This window comes from Seriola aureovittata, chromosome 17 (assembly GCF_021018895.1).
Source record: "Seriola aureovittata isolate HTS-2021-v1 ecotype China chromosome 17, ASM2101889v1, whole genome shotgun sequence".
NCBI lineage: Eukaryota > Metazoa > Chordata > Actinopteri > Carangiformes > Carangidae > Seriola > Seriola aureovittata.
In genome coordinates this window covers 25,399,960-25,427,130 of record NC_079380.1, presented here as the reverse complement: position 1 = coordinate 25,427,130, position 27,171 = coordinate 25,399,960, and the positions used below count along the sequence as shown (strand labels likewise).

The window sequence follows — 27,171 nt, the reverse complement described above, 5'->3', positions numbered from 1 at the left end:
TTTTTTTAAGTATATTTTTTTGGGCTTTTATGCCTTTAATGGACAGCACAGTGGAGAGAGACAGGAAACGGGGAGGCAGAGACATGCAGTGAAAGGCCGTCCGATGCGGGACTCGAACCGGGGCCGACTGCAGCGAGGACTGTAGCCTCTACACATGGGGCGCCTGCTTAAACCACTACGCTACACGACGCCCCTGTGGAGTTATTCTTAATCTACTTTGGGTATGTCTGTCGAGGCGAGGCACCCCCCCTCAACAGGTTAACTTTGATATATTTCAATATCTGACTCCTCCCACTGTTTACACTGTGTTAATGTAGTTGTTGTAATGTTGTTGTTTATCTTGTTGATGCTGGGCAGGCGGGAGCAGGTGTGTGGGAGGCGGGGCTTTCTGAGGAGACGAGGGGAACAGAGGGAAATAAAAATGAACTGAATCATTTTTCATAATAGAGCTGAATTATCTCACAAATTCATTGATTGAACCAACAGTTTATCAATATGATTATTGATCAGGTCTTTTATTAATTAAACATTGAGTTCTTTGGTTCCACAGTCAGACAAGGTTCTACGTTGTTTGTGGCGTTCACTGACTGCTGCTGTTTCTCAGATGAAACATGATTTAAGTGAAAAGGAAAATGTCTCGTCAACACAGAAACACAGAACAGTAAAATCCTGGTTAGCATGTAGCCTGACAGCGTTCATACAGAAAGGTGACAGGAAGTGAGATTATAGAATAAAAGCAGATTTATCAGATGACCTAAACTGGGCTTCCTGTCTCTGGGAGAACTGGGATTAATGGAGGAGACAGCCGGTTTTAGTTGTTGCACACCTGCACCTTGACAACAGCTCGGTAACTGTCGGACATGGTGGCTCTGACGGTCACATGACTCCCTCTGTGGCTCAGACTGGACCCTTTGGCTTTGCCCCTGACGAACCCTCTCTCTGTGTTGTAGTACATGGTTTCGTAGAGATGCTGGTCGCAGTGAGTGTCCAGGCCGAACACCCCCACGGCGAACCAACTGGAGTACAGGTTGAAGTCATAGGGGACGGAGAACATGACGGCCACTCTGCCCCTGTACTGCTGCGTGGACTCGCTCAGGAGGTCATAGGTGAACACCCCCACTGATCCACAGGCTGCGTGAGGACTCTTGACGAACAGAGCGCCTCCGGACTCGGACGGGCCGAGGGTGGGCGGGAACGGTGCGTCACATGATCCGCTGACAGTGTGCACACTGAAACAAGACACAGGTGAGATCAGACACCTGCATGTAGAGACAAACAGAACCAGGTGTTTCACACCTGTCAGGTCACCGATGGTGATATTTTTATATTTCTATATTTTTATGATTTCTGATTATTCTACCTCGTCTTGTTCTCATCTATATGTTTTATTTATTTGTATAAGCGGCCTTGGGAAAGTTATTATTATTATTATTATTATGTTTTGTTTTTCATATTTTTATGATTTTCTTTTCTTTTTATATTCTATATTTTAATGCTGATGGGGAAGTGAAGGCCCGAGCTCTCAGGCTGTGGTCCTGTTGCCCAGGTAACAACACAGGAAGTTCACTGATTTCCTCCACTTCCTCTCTCACAGAATGGATTGAGAAGCCCCCACCCACTCCCCCACCATGCTTTCCTGTGCTGACGGTGATGCTTCACACGCATGTACAGTTGTATATCAAGTTTTCCTGTCAGTACAGTCAAATAAGATCTACCCACTGATTCTGGGGGGGGGGGGGGGGGGGGGGGTATATACTCACTGAGGGTTACACAGGGTGAACATCGAGCTCTTATTCTGAAGCTCAATACTGCACTGACGGGTTGGACAGTTCCTGCTGCTCATGGTGTCATCAACCTGCACACAGACACATCTTCATCATCATCTTCATCATCGTTATCATCATGGTGACAGAGATAGATAGATTCATAGATTGATAAATAGACTGATTGATTACATTAGAGTTGCGTATGTGTTTGCAGAGTTTGTATGGAAAGGAAACTGGACTGAAACACAAAGAGACGATATTTCATTTCACCACATCAAACACTTCCACTGGTTCCACTGGTTCCACTGGTTCCACTGGTTCCACTGGTTTACATACTGGAAACAACATTCACCGTTCATCCTGACCACTCCAAATATTTTCCTCATCTACACACTCTAAATAAGAAAGATACATATGTATATATATGATATACTGTACATCAATAATATAAACATGTACAGTCCATATTTAAATCATGCAGACTTACAGCCGTGATGAGACTAGGTCCTACAGTCCAGTTCAGTCCAGTTCAGACCAGTTCAGACCAGTTCAGACCAGCTCGGGGTGCAGCTGCAGACTGAAGCAGCTTCTCGTCTCTCTGACAGGGCGGGACGTCCAGGACAGGAAATGTCTGCAGCTGGAAACATCTGTCGGAAACAGGAACAAAAACATGATGAAAACATGATTTTAGAAAAACAAAAGCTGGAGAGAGTGAATCACTGAGAACAAGTCAGAGCTTTAATTATGATTAACCAATTATAAATAAATAAGTAATTATCCCTCATGAACTTATCACAACTCTTATTAAAGAGAGAAGACAGGGGGCGGGGCTGACTGAGTAACAGCATACACTGTTACACCTGTCCTTCAGGTTATCAGAAACACCAGGGGAAAGGCAGTCTGTCCAATCACAGAACAGAGAGGACAGTGATGTCACTCAGGTAGAGGAGCAGGTGCTACAGTAACTGTATCTATAATCATTATAGAAGCTGTGAGCGCCCCCTGCAGGCTGACCTCATTAACCTGTTGGCTAATCTTAGCTCCTCTCAGCAAACACTGAGGACTAACTAACTAACTAACTAACTAACTAACTAACTAACGTATTCACTGGTTTAAAGTGGTTTGATCAACAAACAACAAACATTGATTCAAAGATCGATGAGTTTATTGATCATCTGAATGTGATGTGAATAATTGATCACCGATACGAGCAGTCTCAGATACAAGTGAAGTAAATGATCCCAGGTTCAGTTTGAAGTGTGTGTGTGTGTGTGTGTGTGTGTGTGTGTGTGTGAGTCCTGCAGGGGGCAGCTGCCCTCAGTCCAGCCTGACAGGCACACAGCTCCACCACAGCACAGCCAAAGTACTGCGTTCAAGAAGGTACTGAAGTACAAGTACAGAGGTAATATCAGTAAAAAGAACTTAAAGTTTTAATCTGATCAAAGATCTGAACTCTGACTTTCAATAAAGATACTGATCAACTCTTTTTATTTACAGTAGAAAAATCAGTTTGTAAAAGAATAAAACACAAAACTAGAAAATAAACTTTTAAACATTTTTATGTCAAAGAAATATTTGTTTGTTTTGTTAATCTTCATCAACACGTCACCATGTTTCATCACCATCATCACTGTTTTTATTTGAGCAGATTAGTTGACAATAAATTTGTATTTATATTTACATTCAAATAAAAATTTAATCTAAAGTTTAAAACATTTAATGATCAATTATTTTCATTATCCAATAATGTGTCGACATTGAGTTCACTGTCACAGGAAACAACAGACCTGGAGCTAAACCAGGGAAGTTTAAAAACGACTATTAATCATTGATTAAATCTGTTGACCATTGATTTTCATTGATTCCGTGGCAGCTGATTTATTGATTAATTGACTGATTAACAGTTTCAGGACTAATGGATTTAAAGCAGCTTCAAATAGAGTCCATATGTAAAGGAATCCATGTTTTCTGAAAAGTATTATTTATATATTATTATCTATTATAACTGTGAAAATGAAACATTTCTATGGATGTGTGTCAGTTCCTGTGTTTCCCTTCTGGGGGCAGCAGAGGTAAATACACACTGAGTAACACTGATCTGTTCCTATGGCAACAGAGAGGGGACGGGGCTTCAAGCTAGCCACATGACTGGACGTAGCTTTGTGGGAAGAAGCCCTGGTTTCCATTGAGGAATCCTTCACACCAGCCATCGTCATGGCGATGCATCAGGTAGATGATGTCACCCTCGGTGAGGGACAGGTCATCGGGTTTCGTGGCCTCGTAGCTGTAGAGCGCCACCACTGGACACACAGGAGAAGTGCAGTTAGAGGACACGTACAAACAGCCTGCAGTATTTACGTCAGCCACAAGGTGGAGCTCTGCTGTGTAACTGTCGTCGTCATAGTGATGTCGTCACCCAAAGAGCATCAAGATCCGATCTCTCTTTAGTGTAGTAAACCTTTAGTCCTGGTGTATATGTCTGTAAGATCTATAAATCTGTATCTGTAGATCTATATCTGTACATCTATATCTGTAGATCTATCACTGTGGATCTATTTCTGTAGATCTATATCTATAGAACTATATCCGTAAATCTTTTTATGTCAGAACTATTTCTGTAGATACATCGATAGATCTATATCTGTAGATCTATTTATGTCAGATCTATATCTGTTAATCTATATCTGTAGATCTATTACTGTAGATCTATATCTGTAGATCTATTTATGTCAGATCTATATCTGTAATCTATATCTGTAGATATATTACTGTAGATCTATATCTATATGATCTATATCTGTAGATCTATAGTAGTACCTTTCTCCAGGTAGTTCGGGGGGGCGCTAATGTCATAGTCCACTGGTGGAGGGAGGGGCGGTATGATGTCATCAAGGCCACCCTCATCGTCCAATAAGAGAGGGGGGGGTGGGGCTGGGATCTCCAGATCTAAGAGAACAGCACACAGGTCCTGTGAGTGACAGCTGTGATCGACCAATCAGGTTTGAGGAGGCGGAGCTATGACAGGAAACAGCAGAGCTGCTACTCTGATGTGTAGTACTACTGCTTTAATACTCTGATAGTATGAGACTGTCATGCAGTACTACAAGTAATCCTCCATGAGTATCTACTAAAGTTGTACTACTTCTACGACTAGTACTACTAGTATTCAATAACTAACTAACCAGCCACAGTATTTGTTTCTTACCCAGGTGTTCGAGGCGAGCAGGTAAGCAGAGCCGAGGTGAGGAGCGGGGGAGTAGGGTGAAGGAGGAGGAGGGGGGAGGGTGAGGAGGAGCATGGGGGGGCGGGTAGGGGGGAGGAGGGGGGATCATCACTGACAGACAGACAGACAGAGAGAAGCTGAGTCAGGACATCAGAGTGAGCATCTGTCTGCAGAGACAATCTCTGATCCTCAGACTGTAAAAGGCCTGCTGGTCCTGGGACCTAATCAAGGACCTTAGACATTTTTCAAGCACTATAAGAACTTCTATCACTCACTCAAGAACCCCTCCATGTTTCTCAAGGACTCTTGCAATCTCCTCAAAGCCCTTGAATTTCCTCAAATCCTTGAGTCGTTCTTCTGAACCTACTCACAGTCCTTGAACTCAGAGAAAACAGAACCTACAAAACCTGCCTGGAATTTTCTCAATGATCCTTGAAGCCTTCTTGAGGACCCTTTAAACATTATTAATGCTCATATAAATTTTCTTGGTGTCCTCAAGGACCCCCCCCCAAATCCTTAATGATGTCTGGAACCTACTGAAGGACTTTAGAACTTCCTCCAGGGCTCCTGGAACCTGCTGAAAACTCTTTATACATTTTCAAGCACCCCTGAAAGTTCTCTACCTTCTTAAGGACATCTCAAACCTAAACTAAAATCTGCTGATTGACACCTGGAACTCACTCAAGGGTCATGGCTACTTGTTATTGTTGTTATTTGCTAACTATTCCAAGGACCTTAAAACTTACTTACTGGAATTTCCTGAAGAACTGAGATTACCTCTAGAACCTCCTCAGCTGTCCCTCGTACTTACACAAAAATTCCTCAAAACCTCTTGAGAGCCCCTAGAACTTTCTCAAGGACTCCTGGAACCTGCTTTCTTTCTCTACCATACCACATCTTATTGATTAAATATAGCATAACTGAATTTCTATTGGACGACACCGGTGTCCTCCGTCGGCTTACGTGATTGGACAGCAGGCAGGAAGAGAGAGCGTGTGTAGCGGCAGCGGGAGGCAGGGCCTGAGCGGACCCTCAGAGAGAGAGAGCGAGTGGTGGGTGGTGAGCGACGGCGGCGACTCCTCCTGGAGGGGAGGGCCACTGAAGAAAAACACCAGAGAAGAAGAAGTACAAACATTTTCACGTTGTTCGGGGACGTTCGGTGAATCACCAGAGCCTTAAATTAAAGTGAGTGGAGTTTGGAACGTGCTGCTCCTGATTCTCTTTTTGAGATTACCAGGACTTACTCAATGACTCCTTACTAAAAATAATAATAATCTTTATTAAAAGGGTTTGAATTAAGCAGAAAGTGTGAGTCGTTTGTTGATAACTGACCATGTGCAGTTTTGTTCATGTGAGGCTTCATTATAAATCCTTTATTTGAGATTGGTTCACTGAACTCTCTAACAAATAGTCTTTAACTGTCTCTGTGTATTTCTGTTCATGTGTGACGCAGATTTAAAGACCAAGAAATATAACATTTTCTGTTCCTGTCAGGGAACTCCATGACTCCTGGAACCTTTTCAAGGCTCCTGGAAAACTGATTTAAAGGTTTAAACTTCAGTAAAATGTGAACTGTCACTTTTATGTTTTAGTTTATGACTTTGTTCATGAGCAGAACAGATAGACAGGTACAGACAGACAGACAGGTACAGACAGACAAACAAACAGGTACAGACAGACAGACAGATGACAGGTACAGACAGGTACAGACAGACAGAAAGACAGACAGACAGAGAGACAGACTGAGAGACAATCAGACAGACAGGTACAGACAGGAACACACAGGTACCGTCAACTTCCTGGCTGGGTGGAGGTGGAGGAGGCGGGGCTGGCAGTTCTGAGCCATCATTGGACAGTGGAAGGAACATGTCGTCATCAGAGGGAGGAGGGAGAGGGGGAGGAGAGGGAGGTGGGAAGCAGTTCTCCTCCACCACTGAGGAGACAGAGGAGAGGTGATGTCATTGTGATGTCACTCATCAGGACCAGTGATTGGCTTACATAGAGATATGAAGGATTTAACTGAACCAGTTGTAACTAATCCAGGTTTAAATAACCAGGGGTTAATTAACTAAAGTTTGTCTAATCCAGGTTTCACTAGTCTAAATATAACTAATCTTGATTGATCTAAGCAATAGTTATCTAAACCAGGTTTAACCAATCCAGAGGCCTGTACTATGAAGCAAATTCAACACACCCAGGATAACTTTTAGTAATCTGGCTTGACTGAACCTAACTTCGACCATACTGATAACCTGTACTGCGAAGCTGCCTATCAGCTGACTCAGTTAACCTTGGGTTTACATGTCCGGTTACGATCGCGTTCATGTGAAAGAGGCGGAGTTATTAATTATAAGCAACATCGTTGTTTCGGTTATAACCACGTCCACAAGTGATATTCAACGAGGTGAAATGTAAATATGATCACATGACTGGAATAAAAAAATATTATATCCATGTCTACATATAATTTCTGTTAAAGTCAGACTAATGATATATTGTAAATAAATGCATGAATTATCATTACATTTGAGTATTTTTGCTCTTTTGTCTGATGATGAACAAACTGTTCAAACTGTGATTTTTTTTAGAAGCTTTTTTTTAAAAACCAGAGTGACACATGGAAAGACTCAAACAGGAAAACTATTCAACTGATTTATATCTTATATCTACTGCTTGTTATTATTGATCACTTTATTGTAAACTCTTTTGGATCCTGTAGGAATGATGACTCGGTTTTCCAGTCATTTGATTGGTCAGTAGTTTGGCTGACAGGTTTTGATCTGATCCTCTGAAGTTAACCTGCGCCAGGTTAGGAGGTCAGCGTTGAAATGGTGATTTACCCCAGTAACAAGTGAACCACCGTCGTAGGACTAAAAACTCAGAGTTAAAACTGAAGTTACCGGATGGATGGATGGATGGATGGATGGATGGATGGATGGATGGATGCTATATTTATTACCAAGCGGAAATTCATGATGACCTCAAATCCTGCTCCGTAGTACAAGCCTCAGGTTTAGCTAATTTAAATTGAACTAATCCAGGTTTATTTAATCCAGGTTACTTAATCATGATTTAATGTTTTTTTATTAGTTATTCATAAACAAACTGTTTTTGTTTTGTCCTCACCTGTCTCAAGGCTGAGGGGCGGGGCTGCTGGCGGAGCATTATGATTGGTGAGAGCCTCTGACAGAGGGGGAGGAGGGGGAGGGGGAGGTGGGGGCGGGGGGGTAATAGCCCCTGACAAATTGGGCGGAGGAGGTGGAGGGGGCGGGGCAGATGTGTTGATGACCTCATTTTCCCAAGCCAACATTTCATTTGCTGCAGGAGGACTCAGGGCGTCGTCCAGCAGAGTGGTAATGATGTCACACTCAGGTGGAGCCTGCAAGGTGGTGGGGATGGTGGGAGGAGCTACAGGTTTCCCAAAACTGGAGCTGAGAGAAACAACAGCATAAATACAATTCAGATCACAGATCAATACAATCAATACACATATAGATCAATATAATACTGATAGTATATATAGGTAGTTAGCCACGACAGGTGTTTCCTTATTCACCTCAGTCACATTCTGAGTTCGTCTCTGTGGTGAATTCAGCTCGTCTGACCTTTGACTTGAATCAGCAGCTAACGAACCAACACTGAGCATCTGCTAAAATTTTCATCTTTCTGCTTCTTTGGTGGAGTTTTTATTTTTAATGAGCAGCTCAGACACTGGAATCGTCGGGTTTTTAAATGAGGTTTGTCCCAGAACCAGAATTTTCTGTTTGAAAATGTCATTGTTCACTTTGCAGGGAAACACCGGAATGGAAGATAATCTTCTGAATCTTTTTTAACTGATTTATTTACTTATTTTCTGATTTGTTTTCTCCCTTTGTTCATCTGATCCAGCGGAGCGACGTGTTTGATTAAGTTCAAATATCGTCCATCACAGACGAAGGAAAACTGACAATGACTGGTCCAGAAAGAGAAGTGAGAACTGTCTGATGACTGTCAGACTCTATGGTGAACAAGAGTCTTTTGCTTTGGGTTGTTTAATGTTTATGTTTATGTCTGTGTTTAGTTTGTTTATGTTTAGTTTATGTTTATGTTTATGTCTATGTTTAGTTTGATTATTTTTAGTTTGTATTTAGTTTACGTCTGTGTTTAGTTTATGTTGTTTATGTTTAGTTTATGTCTGTGTTTAATTTTTGTTAATGTTGTTTATGTTTAGTTTATGTTTATGTTGAGTTGGTTTATGTTTATGTTTAGTTTATGTTGTTTATGTTTAGTTTATGTCTGTGTTTAGTTTGTTTATTTCGATTATGTTTAGTTTATGTTTAGTTTATGTCTGTGTTTAATTTTTGTTAATGTTGTTTATGTTTAGTTTATGTCTGTGCTTAGTTTATGTTTAGTTTATGTTTATTTTGTTTACTTTTAGTTTATGTTTAGTTTATGTCTGTGTTTAGTTTATGTTGTTTATGTTTAGTTTATGTTTAGTTTGTTTATGTTTAATTTATGTCTGTGTTTAATTTTTGTTAATGTTTTTTATTTTTAGTTTATGTCTTTGCTTAGTTTATGTTTGGTTTATGTTTATTTTGTTTATGTTTAGTTTATGTCTGTGTTTATGTTTACCCCTGTGCAGACTGATTTGCTGTCTGTCTGTGTCACGTTTATTTCACCAATGAAAAAACAGAAAACTGACTGACTGTCCTCAATCAGGCCTCGCAAAGACACACAAACTTTGTTACCTGCTGCCAGGGGGCGCCACCGGGCACTGGACCGGCTCTGGAGGTTTGTTGGACCTGAAACACACACACACACACACACACACACACACACACCACACACACACACACACACACACAGACTTCCTGTTAGAGAGTGCGGTGTGAAAGGAGAAGCTGTCATTAACACACACAGTAGAATCAAACTGAACCTGATGGAGGCTCCATGTTTACGGATCGTTCCTGTTCTGTCCGACTGTTTCCCAGAGACCTATGGGGGGGGGGGGTAACGGGGGGGGGGGGGTAACGGGGGGGGGGGGGGGGGGGGGGGGTAACAGAGTGAGCATCAATAGAGCCTCTCAGGCCTCAGCAACTCTAATTAGTCTCTTTACACAGTTTCCCACGCTCAACAAAGACTGTCTGTCTGTGTGTGTGTGTGTGTGTGTGTGTGTGTGTGTGTGTGTGTGTGTGTGTGTGTTAAAAGTATCTTCACATTGTGCTGTTGGGGCTTTCACTTCAGTGAAGGATTTGAATCCTGAACAATAAAATACACTAGAACAAGTAGAACAGACTTTACTCCCTGTGGAACATTTCACTCACAAACACAAGAACACGGTCACATCAATGTTGTGAAGCAGCTGAAGTCAAAGTTGAAGTGAAGTCCTGAGACGGATTAACTCCAGAACATTCACTGAAAGAGAGTGAGCAGTGAAAACAGACCAGACTGTGGGGGTCACAGGACTACGGTTAAAACTTCTTCTACGTGTCCTCCTCCGTCCACACGACTCACAGTCTTCAGACAAACTGAGACTTTCAGAAACTCTACTGGACACGTTTTACTGTGAAAACTCTGATGGACAGGTTTTATTTTGAAAACCCTGATGGACAGGTTTTATTTTTTCAAAACTCTGGGGTTGTGTTGTAGTCTGGACAGAAGCGGTACAGTGGTACAGTGGTACACCGTACAGCGGTACAGTGGTACAGTGGTACAGTTGTACACCGTACAGCGGTACAGTGGTACAGTGGTACACCGTACAGCGGTACAGTGGTACAGTTGTACACCGTACAGCGGTACAGTGGTACAGTGGTACAGTGTACAGTGGTACAGCAGTACAGTGGTACAGTGTACAGTGGTACAGTGGTACAGCAGTACAGCAGTACAGCGGTACAGTGTACAGTGTACAGTGGTACAGCAGTACAGCAGTACAGCGGTACAGTGTACAGTGGTACAGTGTACAGTGGTACAGCAGCACAGCGGTACAGTGTACAGTGTACAGTGGTACAGCAGTACAGTGTACAGCGTACAGTGTACAGTGTACAGTGTACAGTGGTACAGCAGTACAGCAGTACAGTGGTACAGTGTACAGTGGTACAGCAGTACAGCGGTACAGTGTACAGTGGTACAGCAGTACAGCAGTACAGCGGTACAGTGTACAGTGTACAGTGTACAGTGGTACAGTGTACAGTGGTACAGCAGTACAGCAGTACAGCGGTACAGTGTACAGTGTACAGTGTACAGCAGTACAGCAGTACAGCGGTACAGTGTACAGTGTACAGTGTACAGTGGTACAGCAGTACAGCAGTACAGCGGTACAGTGTACAGTGTACAGTGTACAGTGGTACAGCAGTACAGCAGTACAGTGTACAGTGGTACAGTGTACAGTGGTACAGTGTACAGTGGTACAGCAGTACAGCAGTACAGCGGTACAGTGTACAGTGTACAGTGTACAGTGGTACAGCAGTACAGCAGTACAGCGGTACAGTGTACAGCAGTACAGTGTACAGCAGTACAGTGTACAGCAGTACAGTGGTACAGTGTACAGTGGTACAGCAGTACAGTGGTACAGCAGTACAGTGGTACAGTGTACAGTGTACAGTGGTACAGCAGTACAGCAGTACAGTGTACAGCAGTACAGTGTACAGCGTACAGCGGTACAGTGTACAGTGGTACAGCAGTACAGCAGTACAGCGGTACAGTGTACAGCAGTACAGTGTACAGCAGTACAGTGGTACAGTGTACAGTGGTACAGCAGTACAGCAGTACAGCGGTACAGTGTACAGCGGTACAGTGTACAGTGTACAGTGGTACAGCAGTACAGCAGTACAGCGGTACAGTGTACAGCAGTACAGTGGTACAGTGTACAGTGGTACAGCAGTACAGTGGTACAGTGGTACAGTGTACAGCGTACAGCGGTACAGTGTACAGCAGTTCAGAGCTGTAGATCTGCAGGTCTGAGACTGAGGAGGAAATGATCCTTCCACTCAGTGAGTGTTCAGACAATAAAGTGAGATGAGGAACTTTTACAGAGAGTCACTTCTGCTTCTGTGGTTCACTGCAGCCGCCGACACTTCCTGTCAGCATCACCTCCACTTCCCGTCAGCATCGCCTCAGACTCACAACAGAACTGCACTTCTGTTTTTGCTCTTCAGTCAGACGCTCTCTGAGTCTCTGCTGAACCATCACTGCTACAGCAGTTCAGAGGGTCAACCCCCGGGTGGCATTAGTACGGCAGTGTTCCCTACATTCACTAGATTATGAGTGCCATCATTAATGGGCGACGAATGATTTTCACTTGCACACTGTGTGATCACAACACCCAACGTTATCTAGAGCATCGAATCCTCCTGGACCCTCTCCTCATTCTTCACAGGACGCACAAGCTAATGTTAGCATAGCGTAGCTCCTGTAGGGATCAGGCCAGTGTGTAACAGGCGAGCGGCAAAAAGTGATGGTGAAGGGGAGGGAAAAGTTAACAGGAAGTTGTCAGTGTGACAGTAGATGTACGGAGTGTCACTTCATAAACACTGCAGCTGCTCAACATCAAGAAAAGTTGTACGTTGTTAAACCAACTAGCAAACATCTCCCCAAGAGAGGCTAACGCTAACAGGAGGTTTGTTGGCTGCTATGTAACGTTAGCTACATTCACAGGAAGTCCCATGAATCACCTGCTTGTTGTTCGTGATCACAGCAGAGCCTGTGACAGGCTAGCTGACTGAGCTGCAGTGATGTAGCGACATGACTAACTCCAGACAGCTCGACTCTAATCTGTCCTGTTCACACACATCTTGGTAAATTATATTTCAGTTTTCAGATGAGTCTGTTGAACCGGTTGGTTAATAAGAGAACGGAGGAGCTGCGGTTAGTGAAGCTAGTTAGGGATGCTATATCCCCTGGATATGTGAAGATATATGTTTATAACATATATGAAATAAATTTGTAAATGTATATATATTCAAATATTGATGAAGAATTTTTATATTGTAAAACATGTTGGTAGCATACGTTAACAATATATATTAAATTTATATATGTATGTATATTAAAACAACATACTATAAACATGTTATATGTTTTTTTCTATATGTTATTCTCATGAATTTTAAACATGTGTCTTCACATTCAGGGACAGTGTCTCAGACTGTTTATCAACATATACATTTATACATCTGTCTACAACACAAACATACAGTTTCATATGTGATAGACATATTCCAATTTTTAAAAGCTTTAATGTATAATTTTTACAGAGGTGATTTTACTTTTATATGTATGTAAATTTTATGTATGGACAGTCAATATATATACATATATGACATTTGTGTATGGGATATTATATTCCATATAACAGCACCGTAATGTGTGTGAGATACCTTCACGCCGTGGCCCAGGCCGTCCAGCTGCTGGTAGTTGATTGGTCGGCGGCTGTAAGGTGGGTGGGGCTGCGTAACTGCAGCAGGTTGAGAAGGCGGGAGGATCTTGTGGCTGCGTGGGACTCGTCTGACCGCTGTGAACACGCCGATCTCCCTCCGAGAAACTTTCTCCTTATGCATTTCCACTGTCTGAGGAGGAGGAGGAGGAGGAGGAAAAGGAGGAGGAAGAAGAGGAGGAGTAGGAAGAGGAAGAGGAGGAAGAGGAGGAAGAAGAGGAGGAAGAGGAGGACGAGGAGGAGGAGGAGGAGGAGGAGGAAGAAGAGGAGGAGTAGGAAGAGGAAGAGGAGGAAGAAGAGGAGGAAGAGGAGGACGAGGAGGAGGAGGAGGAGGAAAAGGAGGAGAAGGAAGAGGAGTAAGAGGAGGAGTAAGAGGAGGAGGACGAGGAGGAGGAGGAGGAGTAAGAGGAGGAGTAAGAGGAGGAGGAAGAGGAGGAGGAGGAGGAGGAGGAGGAGGAAGAAGAGGAGGAGTAGGAAGAGGAAGAGGAGGAGGAGGAGTAAGAGGAGGAGGACGAGGAGGAGGAGTAAGAGGAGGAGTAAGAGGAGGAGGAAGAGGACAGTGGTACAGCAGTACAGCAGTACAGCGTACAGCGGTACAGTGGTACAGCAGTACAGCAGTACAGCGGTACAGTGTACAGTGGTACAGCAGTACAGTGTACAGCAGTACAGCGGTACAGTGTACAGCGTACAGTCGTACAGTGTACAGCAGTACAGTGGTACAGTGTACAGTGTACAGTGGTACAGCGTACAGCAGTACAGTGGTACAGTGTACAGTGTACAGTGGTACAGTGTACAGTGGTACAGTGTACAGCGGTACAGCGTACAGCAGTACAGTGGTACAGTGTACAGTGTACAGTGGTACAGTGTACAGTGGTACAGTGTACAGTGGTACAGCGGTACAGTGTACAGTGTACAGTGGTACAGTGTACAGCGGTACAGCGTACAGCAGTACAGTGGTACAGTGTACAGTGTACAGTGGTACAGTGTACAGTGGTACAGCAGTACAGTGGTACAGTGTACAGCAGTACAGCGGTACAGTGTACAGCAGTACAGTGTACAGTGTACAGCGGTACAGTGTACAGTGTACAGTGTACAGTGGTACAGTGTACAGTTGTACAGCAGTACAGTGGTACAGTGGTACAGCAGTACAGCAGTACAGCGTACAGCAGTACAGCAGTACAGCAGTACAGCGGTACAGTGTACAGTGTACAGTGGTACAGTGGTACAGCAGTACAGCAGTACAGCGTACAGCGGTACAGTGTACAGTGGTACAGTGTACAGCGGTACAGTGTACAGCAGTTCAGAGCTGTAGATCTGCAGGTCTGAGACTGAGGAGGAAATGATCCTTCCACTCAGTGAGTGTTCAGACAATAAAGTGAGATGAGGAACTTTTACAGAGAGTCACTTCTGCTTCTGTGGTTCACTGCAGCCGCCGACACTTCCTGTCAGCATCACCTCCACTTCCCGTCAGCATCGCCTCAGACTCACAACAGAACTGCACTTCTGTTTTTGCTCTTCAGTCAGACGCTCTCTGAGTCTCTGCTGAACCATCACTGCTACAGCAGTTCAGAGGGTCAACCCCCGGGTGGCATTAGTACGGCAGTGTTCCCTACATTCACTAGATTATGAGTGCCATCATTAATGGGCGACGAATGATTTTCACTTGCACACTGTGTGATCACAACACCCAACGTTATCTAGAGCATCGAATCCTCCTGGACCCTCTCCTCATTCTTCACAGGACGCACAAGCTAATGTTAGCATAGCGTAGCTCCTGTAGGGATCAGGGCAGTGTGTAACAAGCGAGCGGCAAAAAGTGATGGTGAAGGGGAGGGAAAAGTTAACAGGAAGTTGTCAGTGTGACAGTAGATGTACGGAGTGTCACTTCATAAACACTGCAGCTGCTCAACATCAAGAAAAGTTGTACGTTGTTAAACCAACTAGCAAACATCTCCCCAAGAGAGGCTAACGCTAACAGGAGGTTTGTTGGCTGCTATGTAACGTTAGCTACATTCACAGGAAGTCCCATGAATCACCTGCTTGTTGTTCGTGATCACAGCAGAGCCTGTGACAGGCTAGCTGACTGAGCTGCAGTGATGTAGCGACATGACTAACTCCAGACAGCTCGACTCTAATCTGTCCTGTTCACACACATCTTGGTAAATTATATTTCAGTTTTCAGATGAGTCTGTTGAACCGGTTGGTTAATAAGAGAACGGAGGAGCTGCGGTTAGTGAAGCTAGTTAGGGATGCTATATCCCCTGGATATGTGAAGATATATGTTTATAACATATATGAAATAAATTTGTAAATGTATATATATTCAAATATTGATGAAGAATTTTTATATTGTAAAACATGTTGGTAGCATACGTTAACAATATATATTAAATTTATATATGTATGTATATTAAAACAACATACTATAAACATGTTATATGTTTTTTTCTATATGTTATTCTCATGAATTTTAAACATGTGTCTTCACATTCAGGGACAGTGTCTCAGACTGTTTATCAACATATACATTTATACATCTGTCTACAACACAAACATACAGTTTCATATGTGATAGACATATTCCAATTTTTAAAAGCTTTAATGTATAATTTTTACAGAGGTGATTTTACTTTTATATGTATGTAAATTTTATGTATGGACAGTCAATATATATACATATATGACATTTGTGTATGGGATATTATATTCCATATAACAGCACCGTAATGTGTGTGAGATACCTTCACGCCGTGGCCCAGGCCGTCCAGCTGCTGGTAGTTGATTGGTCGGCGGCTGTAAGGTGGGTGGGGCTGCGTAACTGCAGCAGGTTGAGAAGGCGGGAGGATCTTGTGGCTGCGTGGGACTCGTCTGACCGCTGTGAACACGCCGATCTCCCTCCGAGAAACTTTCTCCTTATGCATTTCCACTGTCTGAGGAGGAGGAGGAGGAGGAGGAAAAGGAGGAGGAAGAAGAGGAGGAGTAGGAAGAGGAAGAGGAGGAAGAGGAGGAAGAAGAGGAGGAAGAGGAGGACGAGGAGGAGGAGGAGGAGGAGGAGGAAGAAGAGGAGGAGTAGGAAGAGGAAGAGGAGGAAGAAGAGGAGGAAGAGGAGGACGAGGAGGAGGAGGAGGAGGAAAAGGAGGAGAAGGAAGAGGAGTAAGAGGAGGAGTAAGAGGAGGAGGACGAGGAGGAGGAGGAGGAGTAAGAGGAGGAGTAAGAGGAGGAGGAAGAGGAGGAGGAGGAGGAGGAGGAGGAGGAAGAAGAGGAGGAGAAGGAAGAGGAGGAAGAGGAGGAGTAAGAGGAGGAGGACGAGGAGGAGGAGTAAGAGGAGGAGTAAGAGGAGGAGGAAGAGGAGGAGGAGGACGAGGAGGAGGAAGAGGAGGAGGAGGAAGAGGAGGAAGAGGAAGAGGAGGGGAAGGTTCAGGTTAAACCAGGATGAAGACTCTTGATGTTCCAGAGACTGTTTTATTCTTGAACTTGTTTATTTTAATGAAACATGTTTTGAAAGATATTTTTATGAAATGTTAAAAACAGAAACAATAAAAACTGAAACATTTCTCTGATTAAACAATGAAACCCGTTCTTTGTCTTTTTTTTTATACTTTTTAAGTGATTGATTTTATTCATTTCACTATTTTGTTATTGATTTGACGTTAAAGTGCAATAAATGATTTCTGTGTTGTGTCCAACCTCAGTTATTGTTGTTGTTGTTGACAACACTTATTTGACCACAATATTACTTAGTTAAAATAATTATCTGCACTTAACTGATAACGAAACAACCAGATTCAGACTGTTAACAAAATAAATAATAATAATAATAATAATAATAAACAAATAAGAACTGAACAGAAACAACCACAAACACATTCAGTGATCAAGTCACAGAGACCAGACCACTGATGGAAACTATCAATCATACATAATGGATGGATGAATGAATAAATGAATGAATGAATGAATGAATGAATGCATGGATGGATGAGTGTAGATTGTTAGACCACAGGTTAAATCACAGCACGGTTGTTGTAGTTTTGTTAATGACAGTAAGTGAAACACAAAGCAGAGAGAAAACAGAGGCTCCATTCATTCATTCATTCATTCACAAACACACACCCTCACACACACACACTATCACACACACACACACACACACACACACGCTATCACACACACACACACACACACACACACACACCCTCACACACACACACTCTCACACACACACACACCCACACACACACACCCTCACACACACACACTCACACACACACTCACACACACACACACTCACACACACACACACACACCCACACACACACACTCACACACACACACTCACACACACACTCACACACACACACACACACACACACACACACACACACACACTCACACACACTCACACACACACTCACACACACACACTCACACACACTCACACACACACACACACACACACACACACACACACACACACACACACACACACACACACACACTCACACACACACACACACACACACACACACACACACACTCACACACACACACACTCACACACACACACACACTCACACACACACACACACACAACACACACACACACACACACACACACACTCACACACACACACACACACACACACTCACACACACACACACACACTCACACACACACTCACACACACACACACACACACGACCTGGATCTGTATTCTCAGCACAAATTCTGAAGAAAGAGAAACAGACAATCGAGAGGAAAAAACTGTTGATGCACAGATGAAGTAAAGACACGTCGTTACCAAGACAACCACAAGATTTTTTTTACACTTCAACTTACGTGTTACGCGGATATCGCACAGACATACTGTGCAGGTTTGTGTGTGTGTGTGTCAGTCAGCTCACCTGACCAATGAGGTTGATGGAAGACTCCATGTGACGAAGCTGACTGGTCTGAGCATCGAACAGACTCAGCACGCTACTGGCCAGAGTGCTGATCTGGTAGGCGATGCTGGCCAGTGATTGGGTGGTGAAGTTTTTAGTTTCCTCCAACGCCTTCAAACTCCCGTCACCTGACTGACAGCAACACATGCAGACAGGACAGTTAGCCTAGCTTAGCACAAAGACTGAAAACAAAGGGAAACTACTAACTAGCTTGCCGTGGCAGCAGTAGTAATAGTAGTGGTAGTACTAACCAGTACTAACCTGTAGGTAGTTGTCGTGGCAGTAGTAGTAATAGTAGTGGTAGTACTAACCAGTACTAACCAGTAGGTAGTTGTCGTGGCAGTAGTAGTGGTAGTACTAACCAGTACTAACCAGTAGGTAGTTGTCGTGGCAGCAGTAGTAATAGTAGTGGTAATACTAACCAGTACTAACCTGTAGGTAGTTGTCGTGGCAGCAGTAGTAATAGTACTGGTAGTACTAACCAGTACTAGCCAGTAGGTAGTTGTCGTGGCAGTAGTAGTGGTAGTACTAACCAGTACTAACCAGTAGGTAGTTGTCGTGGCAGTAGTAGTAGTAATAGTAGTGGTAGTACTAACCAGTACTAACCAGTAGGTAGTTGTCGTGGCAGTAGTAGTGGTAGTACTAACCAGTACTAACCAGTAGGTAGTTGTCGTGGCAGCAGTAGTAATAGTAGTGGTAGTACTAACCAGTACTAACCAGTAGGTAGTTGTCGTGGCAGTAGTAGTAGTAATAGTAGTGGTAGTACTAACCAGTACTAACCTGTAGGTAGTTGTCGTGGCAGCAGTAGTAATAGTAGTGGTAGTACTAACCAGTACTAACCTGTAGGTAGTTGTCGTGGCAGTAGTAGTAGTAATAGTAGTGGTAGTACTAACCAGTACTAACCAGTACTAACCAGTACTAACCTGTAGGTAGTTGTCGTGGCAGTAGTAGTAATAGTAGTGGTAGTACTAACCAGTACTAACCTGTAGGTAGTTGTCGTGGCAGTAGTAGTAGTAATAGTAGTGGTAGTACTAACCAGTACTAACCTGTAGGTAGTTGTCGTGGCAGTAGTAGTAGTAATAGTAGTGGTAGTACTAACCAGTACTAACCTGTAGGTAGTTGTCGTGGCAGTAGTAGTAGTAATAGTAGTGGTAGTACTAACCAGTACTAACCTGTAGGTAGTTGTCGTGGCAGTAGTAGTAGTAATAGTAGTGGTAGTACTAACCAGTACTAACCTGTAGGTAGTTGTCGTGGCAGCAGTAGTAATAGTAGTGGTAGTACTAACCAGTACTAACCTGTAGGTAGTTGTCGTGGCAGTAGTAGTAGTAATAGTAGTGGTAGTACTAACCTGTAGGTAGTCGTTGTGCCAGTAGTAGTAGTAATAGCAGTGGTAGTAGTAACCAGTACTAACCTGTAGGTAGTTGTCGTGGCAGTAGTAATAGTAGTGGTAGTACTAACCTGTAGGTAGTCGTTGTGCCAGTAGTAGTAGTAATAGTAGTGGTAGTAGTAACCAGTACTAACCTGTAGGTAGTTGTCGTGGCAGTAGTAGTAGTAATAGTAGTGGTAGTAGTAACCAGTACTAACCTGTAGGTAGTTGTCGTGGCAGTAGTAGTAATAGTAGTGGTAGTAGTAACCAGTACTAACCTGTAGGTAGTTGTCGTGGCAGTAGTAGTAATAGTAGTGGTAGTACTAACCAGTACTAACCTGTAGGTAGTTGTCGTGGCAGTAGTCGGCCACCCTCAGCAGGTTGTCGTAGTTCTCCAGCAGAGCTCTCCTGGCGCTCGGAGCTTCTTCCAGAATCTTCATCACCTCGTCTTTAAAGTTCTGATCCTTCATGATCTCAGTCTGAAGAGTCGAACAAAAGTAGATTTAGATTTGAAAGATTTACCACTGATTAAATCACCTATCATCAGCTATCAATAAGGTGATTGATCGAAAAATTAATTATTGTGACAGCAGTTTGAATCATTTCCTGGTTCCAGCTTCTCACATGTGACGACCTGCTGCTTTTCCTTAAATCATCTTCATCTACTGTTGATCAAAACAAACAATCTGAAGGTTCACCTTGGACTCTGGGCACCAATCAATCAATCAGTCAATCAATCAATCAATCAATCAATCAATCAATCAATCAATCAATCAATCAGTCAATCCAAACTTAATTGCAGACTCAGAGTCCAGGTAACAGACATTAAACTAATTGAACTGGAACCTGACTCACGTCACTAGCACGTCATGTATCATCAGAAGCTCGTGAGCTTCGTGTTCTTCAGGTCACAGTGAGAACTTGAACTCATCATCCTATTTTCTACAGTTTCACTTCACCGACATGTTCAGGACTTTTCCCGCCTGAACTCTAATAACCCGGTTGAATGTGATGAGGAGCTCTGACATCTGTAATAAATGATTATTGGTTTTTAAACTCCTGCACGTGAAGCAGCCGCGACGCGTTCATCACTTCAAATCAAAGAACGAAGAAGAACCTGAAGAGAGAGAGAGAGAAACTCACCTGAAGCTGCAGAAGAAGAAAGAGAACAAACCCGCGGGAAAGCAGAACTGTGGAGTCTGATGTCTCCTCCGTGTCTGTCTCTGTCTATCAGAGCCGCGGGTTTGATTCCGCTCACACGAACATCAACCTGCAGCCGAAGATCGTCTCTGCTCTGACAGATGACTCACTCCACACACTACTACCGGAAACGTCTTCTCGACCAAACACGGATCATCACATCTTGGAAACTTTTGAGGGATCCTTGAAACTCTGATCAGCAGTTCAAAGACACCTGGACACCTTTCTAGGACTTATGGGGGGTTCTTGAGGGCAATCATAGTCCTCTCAAGGATCCTGGAAGAACCCTTAGATCAATTTAAAAGGGGTTTTATAATTGTTTTTGTTGTTGTTATTTTTCGGTCTTTTTGTGCCTTTATTGACAGTGCAGTAGAGAGAGACAGGAAATGGGGAGGCAGAGAGGGGGGAGGATGACGTGCAGCAAAGGGGCCGACTGCAGCGAGGACTGTAGCCTCTACACATGGGGCGGATGCTCAACCAACTGAGCTACTCGACGCCCCAAAAAAGGGGTTTTATAATTTTTCAAGAAAGTTTAAATCCCCTCAGGGAATCAAATGATCCTCATTAGACTCCTGGAAACTTTGGAAACTCTGCCAAAAGTCATTTAAGTCAAGAACTCCTGGAGCTGTTCAAGGACGTTACCTTGAAAACAGTCAGAGAAACCTTAAGTGGCCTCTGGAGTCTGAAATGACCCCTGAACTCATTCTGGGGAGTCCTTCAGTCTTTACTCCATAAATACACAGAGTGAGACCTCCCTCTGTGTTTCCTCCTCTGTGTTTGAACCTGCTCAGCATAAACCACTTCCTGTTTCACATCAGAGCAAATAAGTTCATAGAAATAAATAGTTTATAAAAAGTGACTCAGAGTCAGTTTGAACAGAGTCAGTTCATTAATGAAGGATCGTCAGTTTATTAAACACAAACAGAAAATACTTTAATAACCAGTAAATATTCACCCTTCTGTTTCCTGTCATCTGACAGCTGCATGTTGTTTTCTACATTGCATTCATTTGGTTGTTGTGTCTTATTTTGAAAAACCCAGACTCAGCACTGTCTCTGTCTCTGTCCTGGGTGTCTTCAGTTCATATAAAACATGTCTCCCATTCACACAGACTGAGAAGAGCTGAGCTGCAGTGCCTGTCCTCCAGCTCCACCTGATGCTCACACTGAGTCACTGCAGGAAAACTTCCAGAACTGAGTTGAAAGCTCCTGGAAAGTTTTTAAGTGCTGGAGAAACAAGGTTTTCCAGGACAGCAACATGTTTTAAATGAGATAACAGTAAAGAAGTTTAGGATTAACAATGGCTTGTTGGTTCCGCGTTGCTCGGGGCAACAGGGTTACAGGGTTGTTTCCGTGGAGCTCTGTCTTTGTCCTTCTTGTCCAGAGGTTTCAGGTGACAGGTCAAGACCAGGTCCCTGACAGAGACAAGATCACATGTAAGAGTCAGCTTGGTTACATTTCCAGGACCCTGGAATATTAACCTTAACAATATTTCAAGGAGCTCGCTCAAGGCCCCTTGAAATACCTGGAAGGACCCTGAGAGCCTTTGAGAGTTTCTTGAAACTCCTTCAAGGAGTTCTGGAGTCCTCCAAAACATTTCCAGGAAGTCTTGAGGTAGACTCCTGGAAGTCTTGAGGTATCCCAGGACACTTCTGAAGCACTCTGGGTATTGTAGTTAGTTGGTTCAGAACGATGCTGCATTCCTACATGACACTTAAAGGATCCTTGAGGGAATTTCAAGGATGATTTTGAAGGCTCCAGGGTTTTTTAAAGACATTCCAGGAGTCCTTGAAGGAGTTCCAGGATACTTTACAGGGATCCTTTGGTCAGCAGAGGGCTCCTTCAATGAGTCCTAGAAAGTCCTGGAGCTGTTTCAAGACCCCTGCAGTTACCTGAACTCCCTGTAGGAGGCGACTCCCTGGCTGACTGCTCTCAGTTTGGCCTCGTTCTCTCTCTGGTGTTTCCGCTCAGACTCCACCGCCGCCTGCAGCTCGCGCTCCAACGCCGAGAAGTCGATGACATCACGCTCTGACATCGCCATCACCTGATGATGTCAGACAGTAACATTAAATAACATGGAGCTGGTTCATCACAACAGGTTCATGTCTCAGTCAAATATCAGTCCATGAGACCAGGTGAGCGGCCTGTCAGTCACGTGTTGTGTCCATGACGACAGACTGTTGATGTGTTGAGACTCTTCACTTGGATCCGGATCACGGTGTAAACCCGGTCCCGGAACACCTGAGGTGACCCCGCTGTTTCAAACAGCAGTGAACGTGTTGTCAGTGAACGCAGCTGAGCCGCTGTTCACAGTGACACACCTGAGCTCCCACATGAGCCGCATAGATCCACAGGTGAATTCTGCAGGTGAACCGTCTGTGTCCCAGTTAAAAGAAACATGGTGTTTGAACGGAGCTGAGTGGCTAACGCTAGCTCCTGGGCTAACGCAATACAACCATGGCTAACGGCAGCTAGCTTCCGTTAGCTCGGGGCTAACGTTAGCTCAGCGGACAGGTAAAGGTGAGTTAAACATCTTACCTGCACTAGTTTTATCTACTCGTGTTCTCGGTCTGTGTGTTCAGGTGTTTCCAGCCTCTTTGCGGGTCAGTAACAACAAACCGTCTCCATGACAACTGGCTACCGGACCGCGCCTGCGCAGTGCAGTTCTTTTGAGCAGAGTGACTCAGTCTGTCTCTTCGTCTCTGTCCGGATTCAACGTTAAATAAAGAGACGTGTCTGCGCCGGACCTGACACCTGGACTTGAGGTCTCTGAGTCCAGCAGCGTCACAGTCTGACACAGTCCAGGTGTGTAAACCACCTGCTGTCTGTATTACTTCACACGTCCACCTCCGTTCAGCTCTGTGTGACTCACACAGCTGATCTGCGGAGTAATACAGTCTGCGCTGCGGTACGCCTGTGCGCAGGAAAACGGTAGTTCAACGGTTGAACACATGTAGTTCCAAAGTAAAAGTGTTTGACGCAGGTAAAGTGAAAGTATTCAAAGTAAAGTGAAACTTTAACTGATGTTAGTTTTTTTTTTGTGGGTATTTTTTAAAGTGATTCCCACACTGTGGCCCGGGGCCCACTGTGGGGCCGCGAACGTGTTGCAAGTGGTTCAACAAACTGTAAAATTATGGTAAAAATATATATAAAAATATAAAAATCTATCCCTGTTTACATGTTTATGACCCCGGTCCACACACTGGAATCAGAACAGACAGCTGGTTAGAAACAGGAAGTGACGAGGAAGGAGCCAGAGACAGAAGGTGAATCAGAGATCTATCTACCTCCTGACCGTTCACCGCTCTGAGATCCTGTTGTTTGACCTCTGTGTTGTTTAAGGGTCGTTGTGGGACGAGCTGAAGAAGGTTGAGAAGCGCTGGTGTGAAACGGTGTTTCTGCTGACTCCGCCCACAGCAGCTCACCACTCAGTGCTCATAGAGGTGTACCTAATAAAGTGGTCCTGGTCTCACAGCAGGTTTTTATGTTGTGTCACGTGACACATTAACATCCCAGAACAAATGGCACTGAGTGACCCCTCCTCTTCTGTCTGTTTGTAGAGAGTTGGCAGTAACACAGTTGCCATGGTAACCACACCACCAACCAAACCTGATATTTGGACACTGTGTCGGAGCAGCAGCTGTGGTTTCATACAGCAGGAAACAGACTGAACACTGTTTCCTCTTTATTAAAGTCAGTAAAATACCCTCTTATGTACAGTCTGGTGACGTTAACTTTGTTCTGAACACATAGAAAGTCAAAACTATAAAAACATACAACATTGTACAGATTATTCACCATTACACAAACAACAGCAGTAAAATGTTCCCCCAAGACAAACTGAAACACTGTAAAAGCTCTTGTTCTCCATGTTCTACTCTAGGCTCTCTACGTTCTCTTGTGGAGTCCCTCAGAGGAGACGACCCGGCCCTCTGAACATCCTGATACACATTTAGATTCACGCACACATAGATCCATGTGTGTTTACCTTAGCTTAGCTACTAGCTTAGCAGAAAGACGATGTGGGCACAAGAGAATTTGATCATTTCTCAATTGATTTGTGATTGCATACCATCGCCATGACGACAGTCTAAAACAACACGTGGGATCTACACTGTCACTGACTGATGACATCATCAGGACCGGATCAAGACTAAAGTTTGATGCAGTGTTTAATACGACAAAGTTTCATGTTAAACTTTTACTTGGTATCAACATGTTCTGCAAATCTGTGTTTTCCAGAGTCAGTGAATGTAGCACAGACTGATACTGGGTACACATCGGCTCCAGACTCCAGAACCTGAACATGGACATTAACAAGTAGAATTAAACTAAAACTGAACAACAAGCGATCTGACACCAACACCTGCAGAGTGGCAGAGTGTAAGGGAGTGAGCAGGTACGACCAGCCAATCTGTGTCAACTCCAGACTCTTTACACTTCCTGTTTGAAAGGGTTAGGGTCAATTCTAAGGCACTGATTGAAAATAAGAGAAAATTGAACAGAAGGACCAACAAGAGTTTATATTTTCAATTAGTTTGACTCTGAGTCAGTGTGTTCGTGTTCTCAGGCTCGATGTGTGAGTGAAGAATAAGTCTGATCTAATTCCTCTGACAACCAGGCAGGTTCACGTAGTGTCCACAGGTACGCCCACAAACATAAACCCACAGTGTGTTCCTGTTCAGGGGGGTCAACCCAAAACCTAAGCTCTGTTCATTGGAAGTGTGCAAATGCTGTTTGTTCAGTTCAGAAGGACTTTTCACGATTTCTGTTAATAAGCTCGAGAGACATTTGGATTCCAAAATAAACCTTCAGGTACAGAAAAGCACAGTCACACGGGACACAAAGGTCGAGAGGTCGGGATGTTTTGTGTTTTGTGGGTGTGATCTGGTCCCAGTTCCAGATCCATTCCAGTTACTCTTGGGTCATTTGAGATTTGGGGGTCTGGTGGTGAGATGTGGGTCAAGTAAGAGTTCTATGAGGTTCTATTCATGATTTTATTCAGGTGCCAAAAGGCTGTGATTTGTCTGTCTACTGGTTTAGGTTTGAGAACCAGTCCAGGGTTCTAGATGGATCCATTCAGGGTCTATCTGTGTTATTGAAGGTTCAAATCGTTGTGAAAAGAAAAAGTAGGAGGTGTTCAAACCCCCCCGAACTCTGAAATCTATAGATTTCAAATAAATGAATAGGAAAAGAGTTTGGGTCCAGAGAGCTCGAGCATTCCAGGGGAATCTGGAACTTGTTGGGACAGTTCTTGCTCAAAGTGAGAATGGTAGGGTTTTCGGCTGCTAAGAAAAAATGTGTTTTGTTTGGTCTGTTGCCTTGAAAGAAAACCGATGATCCAAAAGAAGGTTTCAGAACCAGTTCAGGTTTCTAGGTTTGTACTCTGGCTGTTGGAGACACAGTGGTGACACAGGGCTCAACACGTTCCATGTTTAATCCTTTATGAACTTGTATATGTATTAAAATAGAGGAGAATGTGTTTGGGTCCAGGGTTCCACAAGCTCCTAAATGGATCTGGAACTTGTACTGTTTGGTCTTTTGCCCTGAAAGAGAAGCACTGCTCACGTTCTACCTGGACTGCTCAGGCCTCAGTGTTTGGAAGGGGGACCATGTAGTCAGCAGGTCCAGGGTTCAATGCTCCGTGACCTTGAATCTGAGAGGAGGTTATGTTTAGGTCTCTGACACTTTGGAAGATTTTTGGCAGTTCTCATGGGGTTTTCAGGACCTTCCAGGAGTTTCCAGGATGTTCTCTGGTGGTGCTTGAGGTCCCAGAGGAGCTCCAGGAGGTTCCTCCTAACTCTGGGAGAAAACGGTCTGGAACTCGTTGAGCATGAGCTCCACTATCTGGCTCTGGAAAACCATGTGGATCGTCATGTTGGCGGATTCGGTCTGGGGGCGGAGCAACGTGGGTCCAAACACGATGGCGACGCTCTGAACCGACATCCTGTTGGAGTCCTTGTGCTCGATCACCCTGGGGAGAGAGAGTGGGGGTGGATGAATGAAAACCAGTCTTGGTCTTTTGGTCCTGGTTCTAAGAAGCCTCAGGTTGAACCTACCTGCGCAGGTGTTTGAACAGCAGCTCCATGGTGTCGTGGTTTGGCAGCGGCAGAGTCCGGACCAGGTCCTTCATGTAGGAAACTCTCATGCTGTAGTCTGGGACCTCTGCAGGGAAATGAACACAGAGCTGCTTCAGGTGCGGGGTCACTTATGCACAACGACCCCCCCACCCCTCATTGTGTCACATGTTGTAGGTTGTGTGT

The 27,171-nt window shown here is 44.0% G+C and overlaps 4 protein-coding genes across 11 annotated transcripts in view; all 4 read right to left on the bottom strand.

The window, feature by feature from the left end:
- Positions 1-494: 494 nt before the first annotated feature.
- Positions 495-3,092, bottom strand: LOC130184589 (cytolysin tenebrosin-B-like). Of its 4 annotated transcripts, none has more exons than XM_056400557.1 (4): positions 2,254-3,092; positions 2,037-2,161; positions 1,761-1,855; positions 495-1,229 (listed from the first exon to the last, which is right to left on the bottom strand). In XM_056400557.1, the coding sequence occupies exons 2-4, from the start codon at positions 2,112-2,114 to the stop codon at positions 812-814; spliced, it is 591 nt and encodes a 196-aa protein (XP_056256532.1). In that variant the 5' UTR covers positions 2,115-2,161; positions 2,254-3,092; the 3' UTR covers positions 495-811. The 4 variants fall into 4 exon arrangements, with proteins under 4 accessions (XP_056256532.1, XP_056256533.1, XP_056256536.1 ...); XM_056400558.1 differs by having other exon boundaries at positions 1,956-2,101; XM_056400561.1 differs by lacking the exon at positions 2,037-2,161 and adding an exon at positions 1,956-2,004.
- A 287-nt stretch (positions 3,093-3,379) lies between these two features.
- On the bottom strand, positions 3,380-21,421 carry abi3a (ABI family, member 3a). 2 transcript variants are annotated; one of them, XM_056400556.1, is made up of 10 exons: positions 20,853-21,421; positions 20,048-20,188; positions 18,305-18,475; positions 16,141-16,329; positions 9,905-9,963; positions 9,717-9,770; positions 8,116-8,420; positions 6,779-6,922; positions 4,584-4,712; positions 3,380-4,066 (listed from the first exon to the last, which is right to left on the bottom strand). In XM_056400556.1, the coding sequence occupies exons 2-10, from the start codon at positions 20,177-20,179 to the stop codon at positions 3,903-3,905; spliced, it is 1,347 nt and encodes a 448-aa protein (XP_056256531.1). In that variant the 5' UTR covers positions 20,180-20,188; positions 20,853-21,421; the 3' UTR covers positions 3,380-3,902. The 2 variants fall into 2 exon arrangements, with proteins under 2 accessions (XP_056256531.1, XP_056256530.1); XM_056400555.1 differs by lacking the exons at positions 16,141-16,329; positions 18,305-18,475; positions 20,048-20,188; positions 20,853-21,421 and adding exons at positions 5,953-6,087; positions 13,344-13,554.
- Positions 21,422-21,779: 358 nt separating this feature from the next.
- Positions 21,780-24,459, bottom strand: ccdc103 (coiled-coil domain containing 103). Of its 2 annotated transcripts, none has more exons than XM_056400563.1 (3): positions 24,196-24,459; positions 22,801-22,952; positions 21,780-22,323 (listed from the first exon to the last, which is right to left on the bottom strand). In XM_056400563.1, the coding sequence occupies exons 2-3, from the start codon at positions 22,947-22,949 to the stop codon at positions 22,203-22,205; spliced, it is 270 nt and encodes an 89-aa protein (XP_056256538.1). In that variant the 5' UTR covers positions 22,950-22,952; positions 24,196-24,459; the 3' UTR covers positions 21,780-22,202. The 2 variants fall into 2 exon arrangements, with proteins under 2 accessions (XP_056256538.1, XP_056256537.1); XM_056400562.1 differs by lacking the exon at positions 24,196-24,459 and adding an exon at positions 23,447-24,189.
- Positions 24,460-24,576: 117 nt separating this feature from the next.
- The window catches only part of arhgap27l (Rho GTPase activating protein 27, like), a 28,831-nt gene continuing 26,236 nt past the window's right edge, over positions 24,577-27,171 (bottom strand). For all 3 annotated transcript variants that reach the window (XM_056400552.1, XM_056400553.1, XM_056400554.1), the window contains 2 exons: positions 26,968-27,073; positions 24,577-26,882 (listed from right to left, as the gene is read on the bottom strand). In XM_056400552.1, the coding sequence (XP_056256527.1) occupies positions 26,705-26,882; positions 26,968-27,073 (284 nt within the window). In that variant the 3' untranslated portion in view covers positions 24,577-26,704. The remainder of the gene's footprint in view (positions 26,883-26,967; positions 27,074-27,171) is intronic.

Coding starts and splice junctions, on each gene's coding strand:
- LOC130184589 (XM_056400557.1), bottom strand. CDS start 2,114: ATGTTGTTTCCAGTATGTAAACCAGTGGAACCAGTGGAACCAGTGGAA. Junction 1,856..2,036: donor CAGTGGAAGTGTTTGATGTG/GTGAAATGAAAT, acceptor GTCTGTGTGCAG/GTTGATGACACCATGAGCAG. Junction 1,230..1,760: donor TTCACCCTGTGTAACCCTCA/GTGAGTATATAC, acceptor GTCTTGTTTCAG/TGTGCACACTGTCAGCGGAT.
- abi3a (XM_056400556.1), bottom strand. CDS start 20,179: ATGAAGGATCAGAACTTTAAAGACGAGGTGATGAAGATTCTGGAAGAA. Junction 8,421..9,716: donor GTGGCGCCCCCTGGCAGCAG/GTAACAAAGTTT, acceptor TGTTTCTCTCAG/CTCCAGTTTTGGGAAACCTG. Junction 6,923..8,115: donor GCCCCTCAGCCTTGAGACAG/GTGAGGACAAAA, acceptor CTGTCTCCTCAG/TGGTGGAGGAGAACTGCTTC.
- ccdc103 (XM_056400563.1), bottom strand. CDS start 22,949: ATGGCGATGTCAGAGCGTGATGTCATCGACTTCTCGGCGTTGGAGCGC. Junction 22,324..22,800: donor GCCTCCTACAGGGAGTTCAG/GTAACTGCAGGG, acceptor TGTCTCTGTCAG/GGACCTGGTCTTGACCTGTC.